At 43.2% G+C, this 19,929-nt stretch overlaps 2 protein-coding genes across 11 annotated transcripts in view; both read left to right on the forward strand.

The window, feature by feature from the left end:
- LOC114708237 (solute carrier family 35 member E2A) overlaps window positions 1–9,843 on the forward strand; it is a 36,850-nt gene extending 27,007 nt beyond the window's left edge. For all 6 annotated transcript variants that reach the window (XM_028891384.2, XM_028891382.2, XM_028891383.2 and 3 more), the window contains 3 exons: window positions 374–446; window positions 2,845–2,990; window positions 5,192–9,843. In XM_028891384.2, the coding sequence (XP_028747217.1) occupies window positions 374–446; window positions 2,845–2,990; window positions 5,192–5,429 (457 nt within the window). In that variant the 3' untranslated portion in view covers window positions 5,430–9,843. The remainder of the gene's footprint in view (window positions 1–373; window positions 447–2,844; window positions 2,991–5,191) is intronic.
- A 1,201-nt stretch (window positions 9,844–11,044) lies between these two features.
- Cdk11a (cyclin dependent kinase 11A) overlaps window positions 11,045–19,929 on the forward strand; it is a 31,648-nt gene continuing 22,763 nt past the window's right edge. The window contains exons 1-6 of one of the 5 annotated variants that reach the window (XM_028891364.2): window positions 11,045–11,157; window positions 11,380–11,542; window positions 11,714–11,837; window positions 13,172–13,287; window positions 15,769–15,896; window positions 17,547–17,685. In XM_028891364.2, the coding sequence (XP_028747197.1) occupies window positions 11,727–11,837; window positions 13,172–13,287; window positions 15,769–15,896; window positions 17,547–17,685 (494 nt within the window). In that variant the 5' untranslated portion in view covers window positions 11,045–11,157; window positions 11,380–11,542; window positions 11,714–11,726. Of the gene's footprint in view, window positions 11,158–11,379; window positions 11,543–11,713; window positions 11,957–13,171; window positions 13,288–15,768; window positions 15,897–17,546; window positions 17,686–19,929 lie in introns of those variants that run through there. The other 4 variants (XM_028891365.2, XM_028891366.1, XM_028891362.2 and 1 more) reach the window with 4 other exon arrangements.

Raw genomic sequence — 19,929 nt, forward strand, 5'->3', positions numbered from 1 at the left:
CCTCCTTCCTCTGCCTCACAACTGCTGGGATCAAAGGTATGCACTTCCACATCCAGCATCGAATATAATGTCATAAAGTCCACCGGGACTTTTGATCATTTTACAGCTCTGAATGAGCCCTGGGAGCCTGAACTCACTTGGTTTAAGTGGCTTTGACAGTTCTTTGTGAAAGTTGAGTGAAAATCACTTGATTTCCAGCTTACTCATCAGAATACCAGACAGCCAGCTCAGATCAGGGGGGCCCTTTCAACCTTGTCATTGTGGGAGACGCATTTCTAGATTGCTGGTTCTTTAGAATTTTCTTTCCTAAAAATGCCTGGGTGGAAGCCTAGACCCCAGCATGGGAATGATCAAGTATTTTCTGTCGCTTTAGGGCCCCGGAACTGCAATTTTATACCAGTGCTGCTGCTGTGGCCTTGCTGATTCCAGCATGGACCTTCTTCATGGTGGGTTTTCAGCCTGGCACCCACCACACTGGGGCTACTGTTTCCCTTTGACAGTTCAGGAGAAGGGTGGGTGGCTAAATTTTAGTTTTGTGTTAGAATTTTTAGGCTTGCTTAATTTATCTTTTGTTATGGAAATGGTATTTGCCCACTATAGAACAGATAATGACGTTTTGTTGTTGTTTTGAAACAGGGTCTCATTGTGTATCCCTGACTGGCCTGAAACTTGATATGTAGACCATATTAGCCTCAGACTTGCATAGATATGCCTGCCTCAGCCTCTTGAGTGCTTGTATTAAAGGAATGTGTCCCCATACCCACCTAAGTCACAGGTTTATACTTGAAACCAAACTGAGATGATCTCCCACCCTCAGCCTCCTTCCCTAAGTTGCCATGTAGTGAGCTTGGTACAGATATACTCCCAACACATTTCCTGGAGTCCCTCCGTTTATGGAAATGTGTGTCTGTGTAAATCTTTTTCTTAAAACATGTTGCACTGGGAAGTCTATAGTGATCATGCTGTGGGCCATAACTTTACCTTGCCCCTCAGTTTCATACATGGTAAAGAAATTTCTCACATCGACACACTTTGCAAATGGAGGTATAACTTTGGAATTTAGTCTTGGAACTGGAATGGATGGTTGAAACATTTTATGTTCCCACTAGCAGTACACACACAGGAATTTCAGTTTCTTAAGATCTTTACCATTGAGGGGTTTTGTTTGTTTGTTTAAAACATCCAAACAGGATCTCATTTTGTAGCTCAGGCTGGCCTAGAACTCAACGTATATCCCAGGTTGGTCTCAAATTGTTGGCAGTCCTAGCCTCAATCTCCCAAGTGCAAAGATTGCAGGCCCAGGCTAGCCTAGAACTCACAATGCAGCCCAGCCTGGCTTTGGAACTGTTGGCTGTCTTCTTGCCTCAGTCTCCCAAGTGTTAGGATTGCAGACCTGACGTCACCTTTACCTCCCTAACACGTTCCTATTTATCTGATTTTTGATAAGATAGTGAAACACCTGAAGTGTATACATGGAGGTCAAAGGATAAGTTTGGGAGTCAGTCCTTACTTTCTACCTTATTTGCAAGCCAAGTTAGCTATCTTCCAATTTTCTGAGGATTCTCTTTGTCTCTGCTTCCCATCTTGTAATAGGAGCATGTAGCAGGAATCTTAAAAGGTCTTATTAATAAAATCAAACCTGGGGCCAGGTATTGGGGTGAATGCTGGAAGATCAGAGAGACAGAACAAGCCACAGCTAACCTCACCTGGCCAACTTCTCAGCTGATCTTGTTTCCTCAGACTGGAAGCCTCTGTGTCCTCATATCCAAATGGATCTCAGCTAAACTGCTACTCAAAAGCCTAAAAGCTTAACCAGGCCTATTTCCTCATTTTCACAACTTAAATATTTTTCTGCTTCCTGCTATCACTTCCTGGGATTAAAGGCGTGAGTCACCATGCCTGACTGTTTCCAATGTGGCTTTGAACTCACAGAGATCCGGATGGATCTCTGCCTTTGGAATACTAGGATTAAAGGTGTGTGTGCCACCATTTTCTGGCCTCTATGTCTGTCTAGTGGCTGTTCTGTTCTCTGACCCCAGATAAATTTATTAGGGTGTACAATATATTGGGGAACACAATATCACCACAGGAGCGATAAGATTACATATATGTACTACCATGTTTAGCTATATATATGTTCTGGGGATCTGACTGAGTTTTTTTTTGTTTTGTTTTGTTTTTGGTTTTTGGAGACAGAATTTCTCTGTGAAACAGTCCTGCTTGTCCTGGAACTCACTCTGTAGACAGTGCAGGCCTTGAACTCATAGAGATCCACCTGCCTCTGCTTAAAAGCGTGCGCCACCAGTGCCAGGCTGAACAAGTTTTTTGTTGTTGTTTGTTTGTTTGTTTGTTTTGAGACAGGGTTTCTCTGTGTAGCTTTGTGCCTTCCCTGGAACTCATTCTGTAGCCCAGTCTGGCCTCGAACTCACAGATATCCGCCAGGCTCTGCCTCCCGAGTGCTGGGATTAAAGGCGTGCGCCACCACCGCCCGGCTAAAAGTTTTTATACTTGTATTCCAAGTGTGTTTCCCCAGCACCTCCCCCAACTTTTGAGATAAGATCAAAATTAACCCAGGTTGGGCTCAAACTTGCTGTTTATCTCAGACAGTCCAGATCCTCCTGTCTTGACTTCCTCAATGCTGGGATTATAGCCATGTAGTACCCTGCCTAGCCCAGTCTTGATAAATGTGGTAGAGTGCTATCTAGCAAAGAGGCATTCAGAGCTGAGTGTTACTGCTCTTCAGTTGCTGGGCACCAATGAAATCACATCTTCTCAGCAGTGATGGCAGGCCAGACACAGCAGGGAGACACAGGCCTGAAGCACGTCCTTTTGTTTTGGCCATAGGATGTCCCAGTGATTGGCAGGAGTGGGAAGAGCTTCAGCTACAGCCAGGACCTCGTGCTGCTGCTGCTGACAGATGGTGCCTTGTTTCACCTTCAGAGTGTCACTGCATACGCCCTTATGGGAAAGATCTCCCCTGTGACTTTCAGGTGAGTGGAATGTTTTTTCAGGAGACATGGAAGATGTTTGAGGTTCTCTTCTGTAGTAACAGATGGTGGCACATTATGGTTTCTTTGATATTTTGTATCACCACTGTATGAAATTGATATTCAGGGAACCTTTTCCTAGAAATCTTTGTTGCAGAAATTTTTCGGAGATTCTTTGGGTATTTTTCCTATATAGAAGAGAGCTGTCAACATTGTCTAAATATTAATCTGTTTGAGGTGTGTAGATGTAACCAACCGTCTTATTAAATAAGAAACACAGAACCAATACAAAGAAGAAAGCCAAGAGATCAGAGCTAAGAGCCTTACCCGTCTGCTGCAGCTAACCTCTTCAGCCAAGAGACCTACTTCCTGTGTGTTTGTCTTTATATAGACTTTCTGTTCTGCCTTCTCATTGGTTGTAAACCCAGCTCGTCACTGCCTGTCTATACAGACTTGTACTTTTAGGGAGTAATAGCAAGGAAAAAAGAGGTTTTTTTCCCAAATATTTCTGTCTGTGGTTGATTTACTCCAGACATGTCTAACCCATAGAGCCTATTATTCTCATCATAGAAAGTTCAAGCAGGCCGAAAAGCATAAAAATTAAGTTATCCATACTCCCAGCCCAACAGAACAAAAGTCCAGGCATTTTAATGTATTTCATATTAACTGTTTCTACTGGGTCATAATGTGTGCATGGGGCCATTTTCACTTAAGAAATTATAGCATCTTAGGGTTATTTTTTCTCCTCAGGTCTGTAAAGATTTTGACAGTATACATGATGTTTGTCTCATTCTTTTAATAGAGAGCAAGCTGAAGTATTTAGGGGCAAAATATCCCAGTGTTGCAGGGAGTGGTGGCACAGTACTTAGAAGTCTGAGGCATGAGAATAGAGGCAAGAGTAGGATCCATGGTGAGAACTCTCCCTCCCCACACTCCCAAAACAGACACACCACAATATCTCCAGGTGACTTTAAAATATTTCAGTTTAGAAGCTGGAAATTGACTGAGTGGTTCTTAAAGAGGACCAGGGTTCAGTTCAGAGCACCCACATGGCAGCTCACAACCATGTGTAACTCCAGTTCCAGGGATCCAACCTATGTGGTGCACTGCGCATACGTGGTGCGTATACATGCTCTCAGGTACACACACACAGACTACAATAAACATTTTAGTTCAAATAAATAATAGACAGGCGTTGTAGCACACGTGTGTAATCCCAGTATTCAAGAGACTAATGCAGGAGGACCACTGCAAGTTCAAGGCCAACCTAGGGCATGTAGCAAGACCTTGTCTCAAAAAACTAAGACAAGGACCTGGAAAGATGGCTTAGAGGTTTAGAGCACTTGTTTCTCTTACAGAAGACCTGGGTTTGATTCCCAGCACCCACATGGTGATTCACAGCCATCTATAACTCCATTCCAGGGGATCTAATGCCCCCGTCTTCTGTGAGCACCAAGTATACACATGGTTCATATATAGACATGCAGGCAAAACACTCACACAAAAAGTGAAATAATAAATAAAATGTTTTTAATAAGGGAAAAATAACTAAGGCAAAAATGGGTGTGATAATGCATATTTATAATCCCAGTACTCAGGCAGAGGCAGCATTGGTAGTTCAAAGCCAGCCTCATCTATATGATGAAGGAAAAAAGAAAGAAAGTTCAAGCAAAGGTGACAAAATGCCATTCATCCAGTCCAAGTGATGGGGCTATGCCATAGTGTTTCACTACTTCTCTGTTTGAAGTTTTCCTTCTAAATTTATTTATTTAATATGTACGGGTGTTTTGTCTACATGTATGTGTGTACATCATGGGCATGCTTGGAGCCCATGGAGGCCAGAAGAGGGCATTGGATTCCCTGGGACTGGAGTTATAGACAGTTGTGAGCCATCATCTGGGTGCTGGGAACCAAACCCAAGTTCTCTGGAAGAGCAGTTGCTGGTGTTACCCACTGAGTCACTTCTTCAGCCCCTGTTTTGACAGTTTTCATTAAAAAGAAAAAACCTGAGAAACAAAAGAACAAAGTTGCAAGCAAAACCCCTAATGCTCCCAACCCTTGGCCCCATCCTTGGGGCCAAGACCCTGGATGGAGGACACAGCGGTGAGACATTGTGTGACATTTGCCAGTCACCGCCAACAGCAGGCTCTGCTCTGTGGGTGTGAACCCAGAGCCTAACTGTTTTCTCCGCTCTGTTGCTATAGTGTCGCCAGCACTGTGAAGCACGCCTTGTCTATCTGGCTCAGCATCATCGTTTTCGGCAACAAAATCACCAGCCTGTCTGCCATCGGCACCATCCTTGTCACAGTGGGTGTCTTGCTCTACAACAAGGCCAGGCAGTATCAGCAGGAGACCATGCAGAGTCTGGCCACAGCCACTAGCCGGGCCCCAGAGGGTGACACAGAGTCGCTGGTTCCCCAGGACTCTAGACAGCACCACTGAGCTCATTCTGATGCTGTGTCCCCTGGAAACCAGGCCTAGACTGTCCTCCTGCACTCTATGCTGGAATAGAGAGGCAGACTACATGGTCAGGTCTCTTGCTCCTCACTCGACATGAGGTGAGGAATTTGGGGATGAGCTTCTGCCTGACAGAGCCCTGCAGGAGGAAGCAAATGGCCTGCAGCTACACTGGCACGCTGCCCAGGCTGCAATTGGGCCAATTACTCGGTGGGCCAACTGTGCATTAAGCACAGGTTCCAGTACCAACATGAATTGCTCTCTGCTTGATGCCATCCAGGAGACCTCAACTTTGTTATGCCCACCACCACCACCGGCACTGAAGCCTCCTGGTTCCTGATCCTCTGTGAAACAGAAATCTCAGATGCCAATGACTCTAGCATGGAGCCACAGAACCCTGGGAAACCAGAGTGGCAGACAAGTGTCTCCTTCCACAGAGGGACAGTGCTTGTGTGAAGGGAGAGTCTCTCCTTTGGGCCTGTGTTACACTGACCTACCCCACTCCAGGTTTGCTGTCTCATGTTTCTGCTACCCTTTTGGTCATTTCTCCAACTCTGGGAAGTAGGCGACAGATCTCTAATTAGAACAGGTGCCCAGGAGTTCTTTTCCATCTTGGGTATGATGAATGTGAAGCAGGCTGTTCCAAATGACATAGTTGACCACCCCGCACGATTCCCCTTCAGGATGGATAGTAGGAAAGTGTAGCAGAGACTTTGAGTGTTTACAGGTTATGTTGCATTTAAAGTGACACTGCTTTTTAACAAAGCAGGCACCTGTAAAAACTTCTGGAGTGTCTGCATGTAAGGTGAATGAGTCTATGTACACAGCAGCCTCTTCCCAGGGATCATATGTGTCACTTCCTGAGCCACCAGGTGCCCAGAGCCTGTCCCTCCTCCCAGGGTCACTAGTGTTAGAGCTCAAGGTGTCTGAGTAGTGGAGGCTTGGGCGGCATGAGATGCTGAGGTTCTTCTACCTTATCATTTTGTGGGATCTAATGTATGGTGCAATCCATGGCCAGCCTTTCTTTCTCTCTCCATTGACCCAAACTCTGAGACTTACCAGCCATAGCCACTGGCACTTCTTGTTCCAAGTCTCACTTCTCGTCTCTGCGGTACATCTGCAGTGCCCATGGTGGCTCACTGATTTCCACGTTGGGCTTCTTGCCTGGAAAATATGAAATAGCTCCTCAAAGAGATAGATTGAGGCGAAAAAGAGCAATAAAAAGTTTATTTACTTGAAAAAGTCTGCTATGATGATGGATCAAAATGAGGCCTTTATATCTACAAGCCACCTGTTAAAGCTGTAAAGCTGACTTGTATTCTGGACGCAGGCTAGGTATGTTCTCTCTGTGCTGTGTAAGGTCAGCTCCACTGTGGAGGTGTTCTCTCATTTGACTTTGCCCAGCTTTCTAGTTCCTTCCTCTTTGCCTTTCCCAAAATAAAGGTCCAATGGAGGGTAGATGATGGATCCCTCTGGCCTTCCTACAGACCTTGACTAATTATGCTGAGAGCCCCAAAAAACTGGTTTCTGAGTAGTATTTGGAATTTCTGTCTCTGTGTCCCATGTGGAATTAGGAAATGGCCCACGGTGACATGCTCTGTCTACCCCTCACCAACTTCACCAGCCTCTCAGCCTGCTTTGATTCTCTAAGTTTGTGGACTAGAAACAGAAACAAAGATTTTCTTAAAGCAATTTATTGTAAAGCTCCTTTGAGACTTGTCCTCATCATAGGCAGAAAGATCATAGAATCTGTACTAAAGCCAGCACCAGTACCCTGTCCAGTTTACATTCCATCTACATCATTGCCACACATGGCCACTTCTTCCAGCATCTCCAGGACAGGCATGGATCGAGAGTCCTGGAAGGACCCTGCTTGGCCATTTGTTATGACCATACTGTCACAATATTTTTTATTAACTTTGAGTACTTTTATAGAATTCTATGTTCTTAAGAATTGTTGCTGATGTACATGTAGAAATATCAACAACAGGTGTCTTTACTTTTTCCTGTGTCTGTGTCATTGTCTGGTCAGTTTAAACAGAACACTGGACCTTCTGAGCCAGCCATCTGCTTACTCACTACACCATATAGATTTTTTTTAATTTTTTTATTTTATTTTATTTTATTTTTGGTTTTTTGAGACAGGATTTCTCTGTGTAGCCTTGGAGCCTGTCCTGGAACTCACTCTGTAGCCCAGGCTGGCCTCGATCTCACAGAGATCCATCTGCCTCTGCCTCCAGAGTGCTGGTATTAAAGGCGTGCGCACAGCAGCAGCCGCTGCCATCACCCGGCGCAAAATATATAGATTTCTGGAAGCTGGGTGGTGGTGCACACCTTTAATCCCAGCACTGGGGAGGCAGAGCTAGGTGGATCTCTGTGAGTCTACAGCTTGAGATCCAGGACAGGCACCAAAATTACACAGAGAAACCCTGTCTCCGGAAGAAAAAAAAAAAAAGAAGAAGAAGAAATATACAGATTTCTAATTTCAAAACACTTCTAGGGGCTGGAGAGATGACTTACTGGTTAAGAATGGTTAAGAACTAGTAGTACCCTTTGCTGATGACCCATGTTCAGTTCCCCAAACACATGTAAGGTGCCTCACAAGTGCCTGGAACTCCACCTTTAGGGATTTTGATGCCTCTAGCTTCTTTGGGCATCTGTACTCCCATGTACATACATACCCATGTGTCCGCGCGCGCGCGCGCGCGCGCGCGCACACACACACACACACACAATTTAAACATAAATAAATTAAAAAAAAAACTTGCATGGCTTTGGGGTGTAGCTTAGTGGTATATCACTGTTATGTATTGTGAGGCCCTTGGGTTGGTCCCCAGCAGCACTCATGGGATAGAGGGATGAAGGGGAGACAACAAACCCCCAAAACTTACACCACTAAAAACCACAGAAGATGTTTTGTTTTGTTTTTAAAGTTGGGCGTGGTGGCACTGACTGTAATCATAGTCCTGAGGAGGCATTAGGCTACATAGTGATTTCAAGGCCAATTTGGGCTACATATTGAGACCCTGTTTCATAACAACAAAAAAACATATTTTTTTCTGATCTTTGTAATTTCTTGCATATCAGCACTATAACTGTCTGCCTGGGAAGTTGAGAGTACTTTGTGCAATCCAAAATGTGTTTCTAATTTGAGAAACATAGAAACATTGAATCAGAGGAGATGAAAGACAATAAAAGCTACACCAGGGAATCAGTCAAGTAAACTTTGTTCCTTTAAAGCTTCACAACGCAAGTGGCTCTGTGACCTGCTCTGTACACCACCACCTTGCTCAGTGGAGACAGTAAATGCACACCCTCCGAGTGACATCTAGAACCTGCAAGCATTTCCTAACATTGGAAAAGAGTAAACAGAGGTGTTACTAGAGATGTGAAACCATGCCAGTTCTGAGTTGAGTTTCTCTTCTTAAGCCATATTGTCCTTGTAATCCTTGAACTCTACATCCTTCTACTTGAGCCTTCTTAGTACTGACATTACAAGCATGAGTCACCACCCCTTGTTTTTTCAATTCTCTTGCTCCTGAGAAACTGCTGTTTTTCCCTCAACACAGAAATATATGGCCTCCCTATGAGGGCCTCTTCCTCTCCCTGTTTTTTGTTTTTTGTTTTTTTTGGGTTAGGGCTAGAACTCAGGGCTTCAGGAATACTAGGAATGCTCTTGTTCTTGTCTGAGCTATACCCCCAGTCTGTTTTCTTAGTTGATAAATGTCTTCTTGGCTGTCTGCATGAATTATAACAGAACCTTAAGGTCATGCTAATTATGGACAGACAGTACCATCTACAATTCAGAGTATAGTAGGTTTTAACTTCGTTTTCTCCTAAGTATGTTTTCCAGTTTTCTTGGGGGCTCGAATCTTGAGTTAGGTGGGTGTTGGATCCATGTCCAAGTTTAGTTTAGTTTGAAACCAATCCAATTGGCAGATTTTGTGTGTGTGTGTGTGTGTGTTTCCTCTTTGCTTTGTCTTTAGATTCCATTTCTGGGACTCAAACTGCATTGAATTCATTTGTAATGTCTGGATTTGGAGATTGTTGTGAATCTCTATTTGTTCAAGCAGTGTTGGCACTTTGGAAAAGGCCATAGTTTAAGGTGGTAAGTCCCACATCAAAAAAAACTTGATACTATCTTGGTAATTGTCTACATCAAAGCCAAGTCATATGTGTTTTGCACTAAACAATGAGGGAACTAAAATGCATCATAAAATGTATAAAATGTTTTGTATTTAACCTATTTCAGTATTTCAGTGATTATATTAATGCCTCCTAGAATTCTGTTAAATAATTTAGTGAGTCATGTAATAAATTGGTATTGTGAAAGCCTCCTCATCCCTTTTATCCAAGCCACCAATAGTTCTTGTAAAAGAAAATAAATGTGAAATATGTACTTGTTTTCTTTGTGTAACTTTGGGGGGGGCAGTTTCTAGATAAGGTTTCTCTGTGTAGCCCTGGCTATCCTGGGACTCACATCGAAGACAAGGCTGGCCTTGAACTCACGATTTGCTTGGCTGCTTGCAGAATGCTGGAACTAAAGGTGAGCACCACCACCACCTGAATTTGCTTTTTTTCCCCCCAAATCCCACAGGATAACCTGACAAAGACATGCTGAAGGAATTTTTTTTTCTGCTCTCCCTTTCATAAGCTCTGATAGGCTTTTAGTGGAATTGTAGGACCCTTCACGATATCCAGTTGGTTTAAGTAAACACCTTTGAGAAGTACTGCCATAATGTCCACTTTAAAATCTCACTGTAAACCTCTACCTGCCCTGTTTCAGCATGTCCAGGCAAAATTACAATGTGGAGATATTAATTAGTTTTGTGATTCTGCAATTAGAATGAACAGAAAACAAAAGAACACAGAAGATGGTGGTACACACAGGAGGATCTCTCAGCTCGAGGCTAGGTCTACATATGGAACTTGGTCTCAGAGCAAAACAGTAACAACAAAACACCCAATTACTTCAATAGGCCACGCAGAAGAGGTTGTTTTAAAGACAAAAGGATTGAGGAAACTGGATTCGTTTCCATGTTATTTCCTTGAACAGGGGGCTTCCTCATCATGACAGATGTAACTAGCCTCTCTGGGAATTCGGCTTCCTGAGTCAGGCTGATCAAACAGGTTCCATGTGACGGAATGACCCTCTAATGTGACTCCAGTCTGGGGGCTTGGCTCGGCTCAGCCCGAACCAAAGGCCTCAGATAAGCTTGGCAGGTAGAAGCAAATGTCTAGTTGTGGAAGCTCGAGCAGCATGCCGCGAGCGGAAAGGCTGTTTAGCCTGTCGCCGATCTACCGAGTGCCTGGCGGCAGTCAGTGCTGACCGCAAACGTGGCGTGGAGTTCCCCATCGACGGCTCATCCCTGTCCAAATCCAAAACGACGCCTGGGCGGGTCGTCCCGAACCACGTCATCCACTAGAGACACCCAGGGCCGGGCCAGAGGCCAGTTTGGCCTCAGTCTCTCAGTCGCGCGTCATTAGCAGGAACCAACTCAGGAAGTAGGGGCACTTCCGGTGTGCGCAGGGTACTATGGGGGGGGCAATAAAATGGAGGCCACACGCGGCCCGCCCCGCGTCACCCCGACGTAATCAGCACGCGTCCACAGAGGAAGTGGCGACGAACCTGCCGCGCGCCGGGCGCTGTTTCTTCTCAGACTCCAGGACCGACGGTGGCGGCGGCGGCGGCGGCGGCGGCGGCGGCGCAGGGGTGAGTGGTGGCGGGAGGTTGAATGTAGGTTGACTGTTTCGCCTGAAGAATTGGGGCTAGGGACACATCGCTGCCGCGCACCGCCTTGCTCCACACAAAACTAAGGGCAGCGGAGGCGGCAGACCCTGGCGCTCCCCGGAGCCAGCCCCTGCCTCGGGTTTACGTGACCCCATCCTGGGGTCCAGTGTTTGACAGTACACCTTGGTCTTACCTGTCACCCAGGCCTTCCCGCATCCTGGAGCTTTCTCATACAACCTTTTGACACCTAAGGCAGAGTTTGTTGAGTGCGAGGCACTGAATAAGAGCTTTGACCTGGATGGTCTTTCATCCTAGAACAGTACCATTACGTGGATGATGATGATTGCGTTTTACGGAATGAACCGAGGTAAACTGAGTTGCCCAAAACCGTACAGGAATGACAGAAAAATTATGTTAAGGCTGAATCCTTCCCACTTACCTGGACTTCCGGGACTTATTCTGAAACACTAATGATTAGACTTAAGTGTTCAGAATTTTCTGTGTCCCGAGGTGGCTTGAATTATTTTTCTTTTTGCAGTGTTTTAACTCAAATGGGTGATGAAAAGGACTCTTGGAAAGTGAAAACGTTAGATGAAATTCTCCAGGAAAAGAAACGAAGGAAAGAACAAGAGGAGAAAGCAGAGATAAAACGCTTAAAAAATGTAAGCTATGTTTTTTAAGTAAGTGGTTTTCTTAAAGGAGATTTAATTTCTTTGCCCTCATTTTTCCATTAGAACAACGCTTCTTCGGTGAAGTTCTTTTGTACTTCCAAATGTCACAGGTGAGCCCAAAATCTATTCTAAAATTAACAAAAACATTCATATACTCTCTTGACATTGAAGGTAGATTGATAACACGCTGAAGCTGTATCTAGGGTTTTCTGTTTTGTTTTGTTTTATGTTTTGCCTGCATGTATGTCTGTGTGAGGGTGTGAGATCCCCTGGAACAGGCAAGGGTGAGCTGCCATATGGGTGCTGGGAATCGAACCTGGGTCCTCTAGAAGAGCAGCCAGTGCTCTTATACACTGAGCCATCTCTCCAACCCCTGAAGCTGTATCTAAATGAGAATATCTCCTTTAAAAATAAAATGGTCTGGCCGGGCGTTGGTGGCGCACGCCTTTAATCCCAGCACTCGGGAGGCAGAGCCAGGTGGATCTCTGTGAGTTCGAGGCCAGCCTGGGCTACCAAGTGAGCTCCAGGAAAGGCGCAAAGCTACACAGAGAAACCCTGTCTCGAAAAACCAAAAAAAAAAAATAAATAAATAAAATAAAATAAAATGGTCTGAACCTGGAATCATTATTGCAACCAGACTATTTTTTCTCATTTCATATTATTTGTACATTCATAATATCATTTCCAAGTATTTTTAATATAGTGGGAATTTGCCTTGCAATTAAAATGAGTGCTTTGTAACTTCCTTTGTTTGAATAACATAATCAAAGGGTTTTGGTGATTGGACATAAGTACTTCTTTTGATAAAATTAGAAAGAGATCATTTTGAAGTGTATATATAAATCTTGTATAATGCATTTGATGTGTAAAGTTCAACTTAGGCTCATAAAAAAACTTTGGTTCATAAAAAACTAACATTCTTTGAGCAGTCTCATGTTCCTTATCTTACATAGTGTTTTTAACTTTCTATTGGATTTTGGGTTACAAATAGAAAAAGTGATGTAAATTACATGAAATTTGAACAAAAGTTATCTTGCATTTTGTAATGTCTCCATTCAAAGCATATATTTAAATTTACTCAGCAAACTTCAGTTTTAATCCCAAGACTCAGGAACTCAAGAGGCCAGTGCTATATAGTGAGACCCTGTCTTAAAAAAAAAAAAAGGATTATATTTAGTAAGGTGAGGTAACCACAGCATTTGGGAGCTGAGGCAGAAGGTTTTGAGTTCAAAGCCAGCCTGAGCTACATAACAAGATAGTTTTCAAATATTAGAAAAGTTATCTATAAGGAAAATGACAATGTTTCATTTTTCTTTGCGTCTTAGTCTGATGACCGGGATTCCAAAAGGGATTCCCTTGAGGAGGGGGAGCTGAGAGATCACCGAATGGAAATCACAATCAGGAACTCACCATATAGAAGAGAAGATTCTATGGAAGACAGGTGAGAAAATGTAAGGTGATGTTGTAGGCATGTTTAATCTGCAACCCATGGGCCACATGTGCCCCAGTTAGCTGTGAATACATTTCATACATAATTGTAAAATACTCAAAACATGAGTTTGGTTTTTGTTTTTCGGTTTGGGGGGGGGGTATGAATGAGAATTCACCCACAGAAGCCAGAAGAGAGCATCAGATGTTTTAGGAGTAACAGGTAGTTGTGAGATGCCCAATATGACTCATGGACACCAAACTTGGGTCTTATTCAAGAACAACTGTAGTCAGAAGTTTTCCCCAGTCAGGACAAATCTCTCCCACTTGAGTCCCGAAGCTGCTTAGTTCCAAATAAACACACAGAGGTTTATATTATTTACCAACTGGATGGCCTATGGCTCAAGCTTCTCCCTAGCTAGTTTAGCCCATTTCTGTTTATCTATAAGTTGTCAGGTGGCTTTGTGGTTTAACCTGTACTTTGACATCTTGCTTTTCCTGGTGGTGGCTCTCAGCATCTCTCTCCTGCCTCTCCTTTCCTCTTCCTCTCTCTCCAGTTGGAATGTACCCCCTAACCTTATTCTGCCTCACCATTGGCCAACAAGCTTTATATATCAACCAATCAGCAACACATATTCACATATTCGCATACAGAAAGACATCCTACAGCAAACAGCAAATGTTTTTAACCACTGAGCCCCATAGTCTGCCCCTTTCAGTATTACTTTGAAAAAGTTTAGGAACTGGAGAGAAGGCTTAGTGGTTAAGAGCACTTGTTGCTCTTACAGTGGACCCAGGTTTGGTTCTTAGCACCATATGGCCACGATGGCTAACAACCATCTGTAAATCCAGTTACAGAACATCTAATGCCTCCTTCTGACCTCCATGGGCACATGTAGCGCACATACATTTAAGCAGAAAAATATTCATACTCATACATGAATCTATAAATATTTGAATTTTTGAAATTTTGGTTTTTGTGTTTACTTGAGACAGGGTCTCTCTATGTAGTCCTGACTGTCCTGAAACTTGCTATATAGACCCTTGAACTCAGAAATCCATCTATCTCCACCTCCCAGGTGCTGGCATTAAAAGATATGCGCCTCCACACCTGATTGTTTAAAGTTTGTATTTTGACTTGAAGTTTACCTCACATGTGATGTTGCTTTTGTGTGGAGTTATGAAGGAATGTAAACATGTATTCCTTTCTTTATGACATTCTTCAGTCAAGCCAGCACCATTTAGATAATACATTTAAATGTTTATCTGTATTGGAAGCCTACATTTGTTTTCTTCCCATGTCTTATAATATAACTAAGGAAAATAAAACCAAAAGTTCAAATAACATGATTGTTATTTTGTTGTTGTTCTTTTGGTTTGTATTTTTTTTTTTTTTTTTTTTTTTTTTTGAGACAGGGTTTCTCTGTGTTACAGCCTTCGCTGTTCTAGAACTAGCTCTGTAGACCACGCTGGCCTTAAACTCACAGAGATTCACCTGCCTCTGCCTTCTGTGATTAAAGGAGTGCGCCACCACTGCCCAGCTAGCATGGTTCTTTTGAGAAGCTCAGAGTGTAAACTTTTCCATATTCTTGGTATTATAGAATTAGTTGAAGATACTGTTAAATGAACTTTTGGCTTTTTTAAAGTTGATGAAATTATAGGACTTTAGGAGTCTTACTGAAGTATAAATGATTAAATAAATTGCATATAATGTGTGATTTGACACATTTTTTACTTGGCTATGAAACCATTACCACAATCAAGAAAACGAACAAATGAACATGCCACTCCCAAAAGAGAGGCATTTTTGTTCTACAGACATTGATTTCTTATATTTTTTCATCTAACTTTTTTTTTTTTTTTTTTTTGGTTTTTCGAGACAGGGTTTCTCTGTGTAGCTTTGCGCCTTTTCTGGAACTCACTTGGTAGCCCAGGCTGGCCTTGAACTCACAGAGATCCACCTGCCTCTGCCTCCCGGGTGCTGGGATTAAAGGCGTGCGCCACCACCGCCCGGCTTCATCTAACTTTTAAAATAGCTTCAATTTCAATTTTTTTCCCCGAGACAGGCTTTCTCTGTGTAACAGCCCTGTCTGTCATGGAATTCAATTTGTAGACCAGGCTGGCCTCGAACTCACAGAGATCCGCCTGGCTCTGCCTCCCGGGTGCTGGGATTAAGAGTGGGCCACCGCCGCCGGGGTTGGTGGTGCACGCCTTTAATCCCAGCACCCGGGAGGCAGAGCCAGGCGGATCTCTGTGAGTTCGAGGCCAGCCTGGGCTACCAAGTGAGCTCCAGGAAAGGCAAAGCTACGCAGAGAAACCCTGTCTCGAAAAAACAAAACAAAACAAAAAAAAAGAGTGGGCCACCACACCCGGCTTCAAATTTTCTTAGGTGATGCTTGGAGTTGAACTTTATTCTATTGGGAATAATGCTTTTCTTTGGGTGTACTCTGGTTGTCTGCACTTGCCATCATGTTGTGTCTCTCATCTATTTCAGAGGAGAGGAAGATGATTCTCTGGCCATTAAACCACCCCAGCAAATGTCCCGGAAAGAAAAAGCCCATCACAGAAAAGATGAGAAGAGAAAAGAGAAGCGTAGACATCGTAGCCATTCAGCAGAGGGAGGTATGAGAGTCTTTGCTTTCTTCACATGATAGTCACAGCTATTTGTCTCCTCGGTCATCACCTGCCTTCTTCAGAGTGTATCTCAAAGTGAAGATGAACGGAACACTAGCCAAACCATAACCTAACTGTAGACTCTTTAGAATAACTATTTCCTTTTTCTCCTGGTATGTAAATGTCTTCTCCCCTTGTACGTGGTTTTGAAGTCATTTGTCTATCTATGTACAGTGCTATCATTGAATGAGCATAGGTGGAAACACCAAAATAAGAGGTGTTAGAGTCCAGTCCAACTAATGGCTTTGATTTGAAAGGTTTGGTCTTAGCCCAATACCAAGAGGTTTTCTCTCTCTCTCTCTCTCTCTCTCTCTCTCTCTCTCTCTCTCTCTTTTATTTCTTGCTTTAATGACATTTTTAAAAATCAAGATCTTGCTAGGTAGTTCAGCCTGTCCTCCAGCACTCAAGATTTTCTTCCTTCAGCCTCCTAAATTGTGGAATTACAGATAGTTTCTGCATTCCTAGCTTCCAGGGGGTACTCAAGAGTACTAGGAAAACAGACCTTGAGACCCATTTAAATCATATAATATTGTAAGTGCAGTTGCTGTAGTGTTTTATTTTGTTGTTATGTTTTATATTTTTGTGTCTTTTAAAATTTATTTTTTATTTACCATGCATTTGTGTTTGCCTACATGAATGTCTTTGTGAATGTGTCAGATCCCCTAAACTGCAGATACAGGCAGTTATGAGCTTTGATGTGGGTGCTGAAAATTGAATCTGAGTCCTCTGAAAGAGCAGCCATCTCTCCTGCCTTTCTAATGTGGTTCTATATATAATAGTAGAATCTATTAAAAAGAACAGTTGTGGCCAGGTGGTGATGGCGCACTCCTTTAATCCCAGCACTCGGGAGGCAGAGGCAGGTGGATCTCTGTGAGTTCCAGGCCAGCCTGGTGTATAGACAGAGATACAGGACAGGGCCCAAAACTGCACAGAGATACAAAAAAAAAAAACAAAAAAAAAACCGAAAGAACAGTTTTGTGTATAAATAGTGATTTTTAAGTTATGAAAATAATGTTATGATATAACACTCAGAAAGGTGAAAATCAAGGCTAGAGAGATAGCTCACTGGTTAAGAATGCTTCCTTCTCTTACAGAGGATCTGGATTTGGTTCCCAGCACCCACGTTGACTTCCTACAACCACCTATAACTCCAATTCCAGGGAATGCAATGTGCTCGGGCTTTCAAGGGCACCTGCATGCACATCGTGCACGTAAACTAATGCAAGCATCCATGTATGCCAAACATATATGGGTCAGAAGAGGACATGGGATCCCTTGGAGCTGAAGTTACAGGTCATTGTGAGCCTCCTGATGTGGAACCAAACACAGGTCCTCTTGAAAAAGAACAGCAAGCATTCTTAACTGCAGATTCATCTCTAGTTCCATTCTGTCTTCCTTTTTTTTTTTTTTTTCCTTTTTTCTTTTTTTCAGACAGGGTTTCTCTGTGTAGCCTTGGCTGTCTTGGAACTCATTTTGTAGGCCAGGCTGGCCTGGAACTCAGAGATCCTCCTGCCTCTGCCTCCTGAGTGCTGGAATTAAAGGCACAATCACCACAAGGCATAAATTGAGCCTCTTTACATGATGCTCATATCTCATTAGGGAAGCACGCTAGAGTGAAAGAAAAAGAAAGAGAACACGAACGTCGGAAACGCCATCGAGAAGAACAAGATAAAGCTCGCAGAGAATGGGAAAGACAGAAGAGGAGAGAAATGGCAAGAGAACATTCCAGGAGAGAGAGGTGAGACCTGGTCATTAAGGACCTTTAATACAGTGATTTTGGTGACTGAGAGACTTGGTTTAGTGAGATCAGTTGGGCAAAGGATATTGCAAGGGAGTTCTGAGATCTATATTACTGACTTTTCCCTTTGCTGTGACAAAATACCTTAGAAAAGCAACTTAAAGAAGGAAGAACTTATATTCTTCACAGTTTGAGGGTTCAGTCCATCATGGAAAGGTCACAAGAGTTTGAGGCAACTAGTTGTTACATCTTCAGTCAGGAAACAAAATAATGAATGTTATTTCTCACTTCTTTCTACCTTTTATTCATTTTGGAACCCCAGTCCGTTAAATGGTGATATCCACATGAAGGTGGGTCTTTCTACCTCAGAACAGTCTAGAAACCCCTTACTGTTGTACCCAGATTTGTCTCCTGGTAATTTTAGACCCTATTAAGGCAACAGCAATAACTAACAAGGATTACCAGGTAGGAATTCAATTATGAGGATGAAGAGTTCAGCCAGATCTGAAGTGGTAGAGTTGGAAGGAAGGTACAGTGGGAATATTGGTATTTTATGAATACCTGTGACCCTATAGCACTGGGGAGTGAGGGAGATTCTATCTATATATCCTCTGGACTAGGTTAGACTGAGTTCAGGGAAGGTTGGGGAGTTGGCCTATTGAGCAGGAAGGAGGATGGTGATACTGACCATTCCCAGCAGGTAGCACTAGACACACAGCATCATAAGGTAAGAGTGAAAACCGTTGGTTCTCACTGAAGCACTTGGTGTGCTCAGCAGTCAGTCTGAGGCCAGTAGGGCTGGATAGAAGTTCACAGTATGTGGAATGCCTGTGCCCACTATTCCTTTTCTAGAGACTAAAGGTGCCTTGTCCAGTGAGGGGGCATGGGGATGTAGATGTAACCAACCGTCTTATTAAATAAGAAACACAGAACCAGTGTAAAAGAGAAAGACATACATGGGGATAAAAGTAGAGCTTGGTAAATGAAATTTGAGCCTCTGTGTAGTTTTCTTGTAGGGTAAAGCAGGAGAAGAAAATAAGAGAAAACATGTGGACACATTTCTGGAGAAGACTAAGCAAGTCTACCTGTCTACTCTCCCAAAACAGCTTTAAAGCTGGTTATAATTGAGAAAAGCCACCATGATTGTGCTTTAGAAACCCACTAGACAATAATCTGAGAACTGAAGGTGAGAGCATTAAAAATTGACCTATAGGAAGATCGTAAGTTCAAGGTCATCCTGACAGCATAATGAGTTTGAAGCCAGTCTGAAATCGATGAGACCCTGTTTCTTTTTTTTTTTTCCAAGATTTATTTGATGGCCGGGCAGAGGTGGCACATGCTTTTAATTCCAGTACTCAGGAGGTAGATTGATCCAGGACAGGCACCAAAACTACACAGAGAAATCCTGGCTTGAAATAAAAAAGATTTATTTTATGTATATGAGTGCTCTATCTTCATGTATGCCTTTATGTCAGAAGAGGGCATCAGATCCCCTGGAGATGGTTGTGAGCCACCATGTGGTTGCTGGGAGTTGAACGCAGTATCTCTGGAAGAGCAGCCAGTGCTCTTAACTGCTAAGCCATCTCTCCAGCCAGAGACCCTGCTTCAAAAAGCCGGGCAGTGGTGGTGCACACCTTTAATCCCAGCACTCGGGAGGCAGAGGCAGGTGGATCTCTGTGAATTCAAGGCCAGCCTGGGCTACAGAGTGAGTTCCAGGACAGGCTTCAAAGCTACACAGAGAAACCTTGTCTCAAAAAACCAAAAAATAATTAATTAATTAATTAATTGAAATAAATAATTTTTTTTTAAAAAAGGTGGATAATGTGAGGAGGTTGAAGAGATGGTTCAGCAGTTAAGAGAACTTTGTTGATCTTACAAAGGACCAGGTTCCATTTCCCAGCACACGCACACATGGTGGCTCACAACTGCCTGTAACCACAGTTCAAGAGGATCTGATACCCTCTCTGATCTCCCCAGGCACCAGGCATGCACATGACACACATACATGTGTACATAATATTCATGCATGTAAAATTAATTTATTTAAAAGAAGATCATACAGACTTCAGAGGTAACATGTCCAGGGATCTTGTTTTGGAGAGTTCTGAGGCTTTGCTGAAACATGCAGACTGTACTTAATGGAGTAGTAGGAGTTATCTTCTTTGAAGAACAAAAGAGAGAGGCGTCTCAGTGGCCTGTGTCTGGGCAGCTAACAACCCTGTTAATAGGTAAGGAGGCCTTCAG

This window comes from Peromyscus leucopus, chromosome 2 (genome assembly GCF_004664715.2).
Source record: "Peromyscus leucopus breed LL Stock chromosome 2, UCI_PerLeu_2.1, whole genome shotgun sequence".
Lineage (NCBI taxonomy): Eukaryota > Metazoa > Chordata > Mammalia > Rodentia > Cricetidae > Peromyscus > Peromyscus leucopus.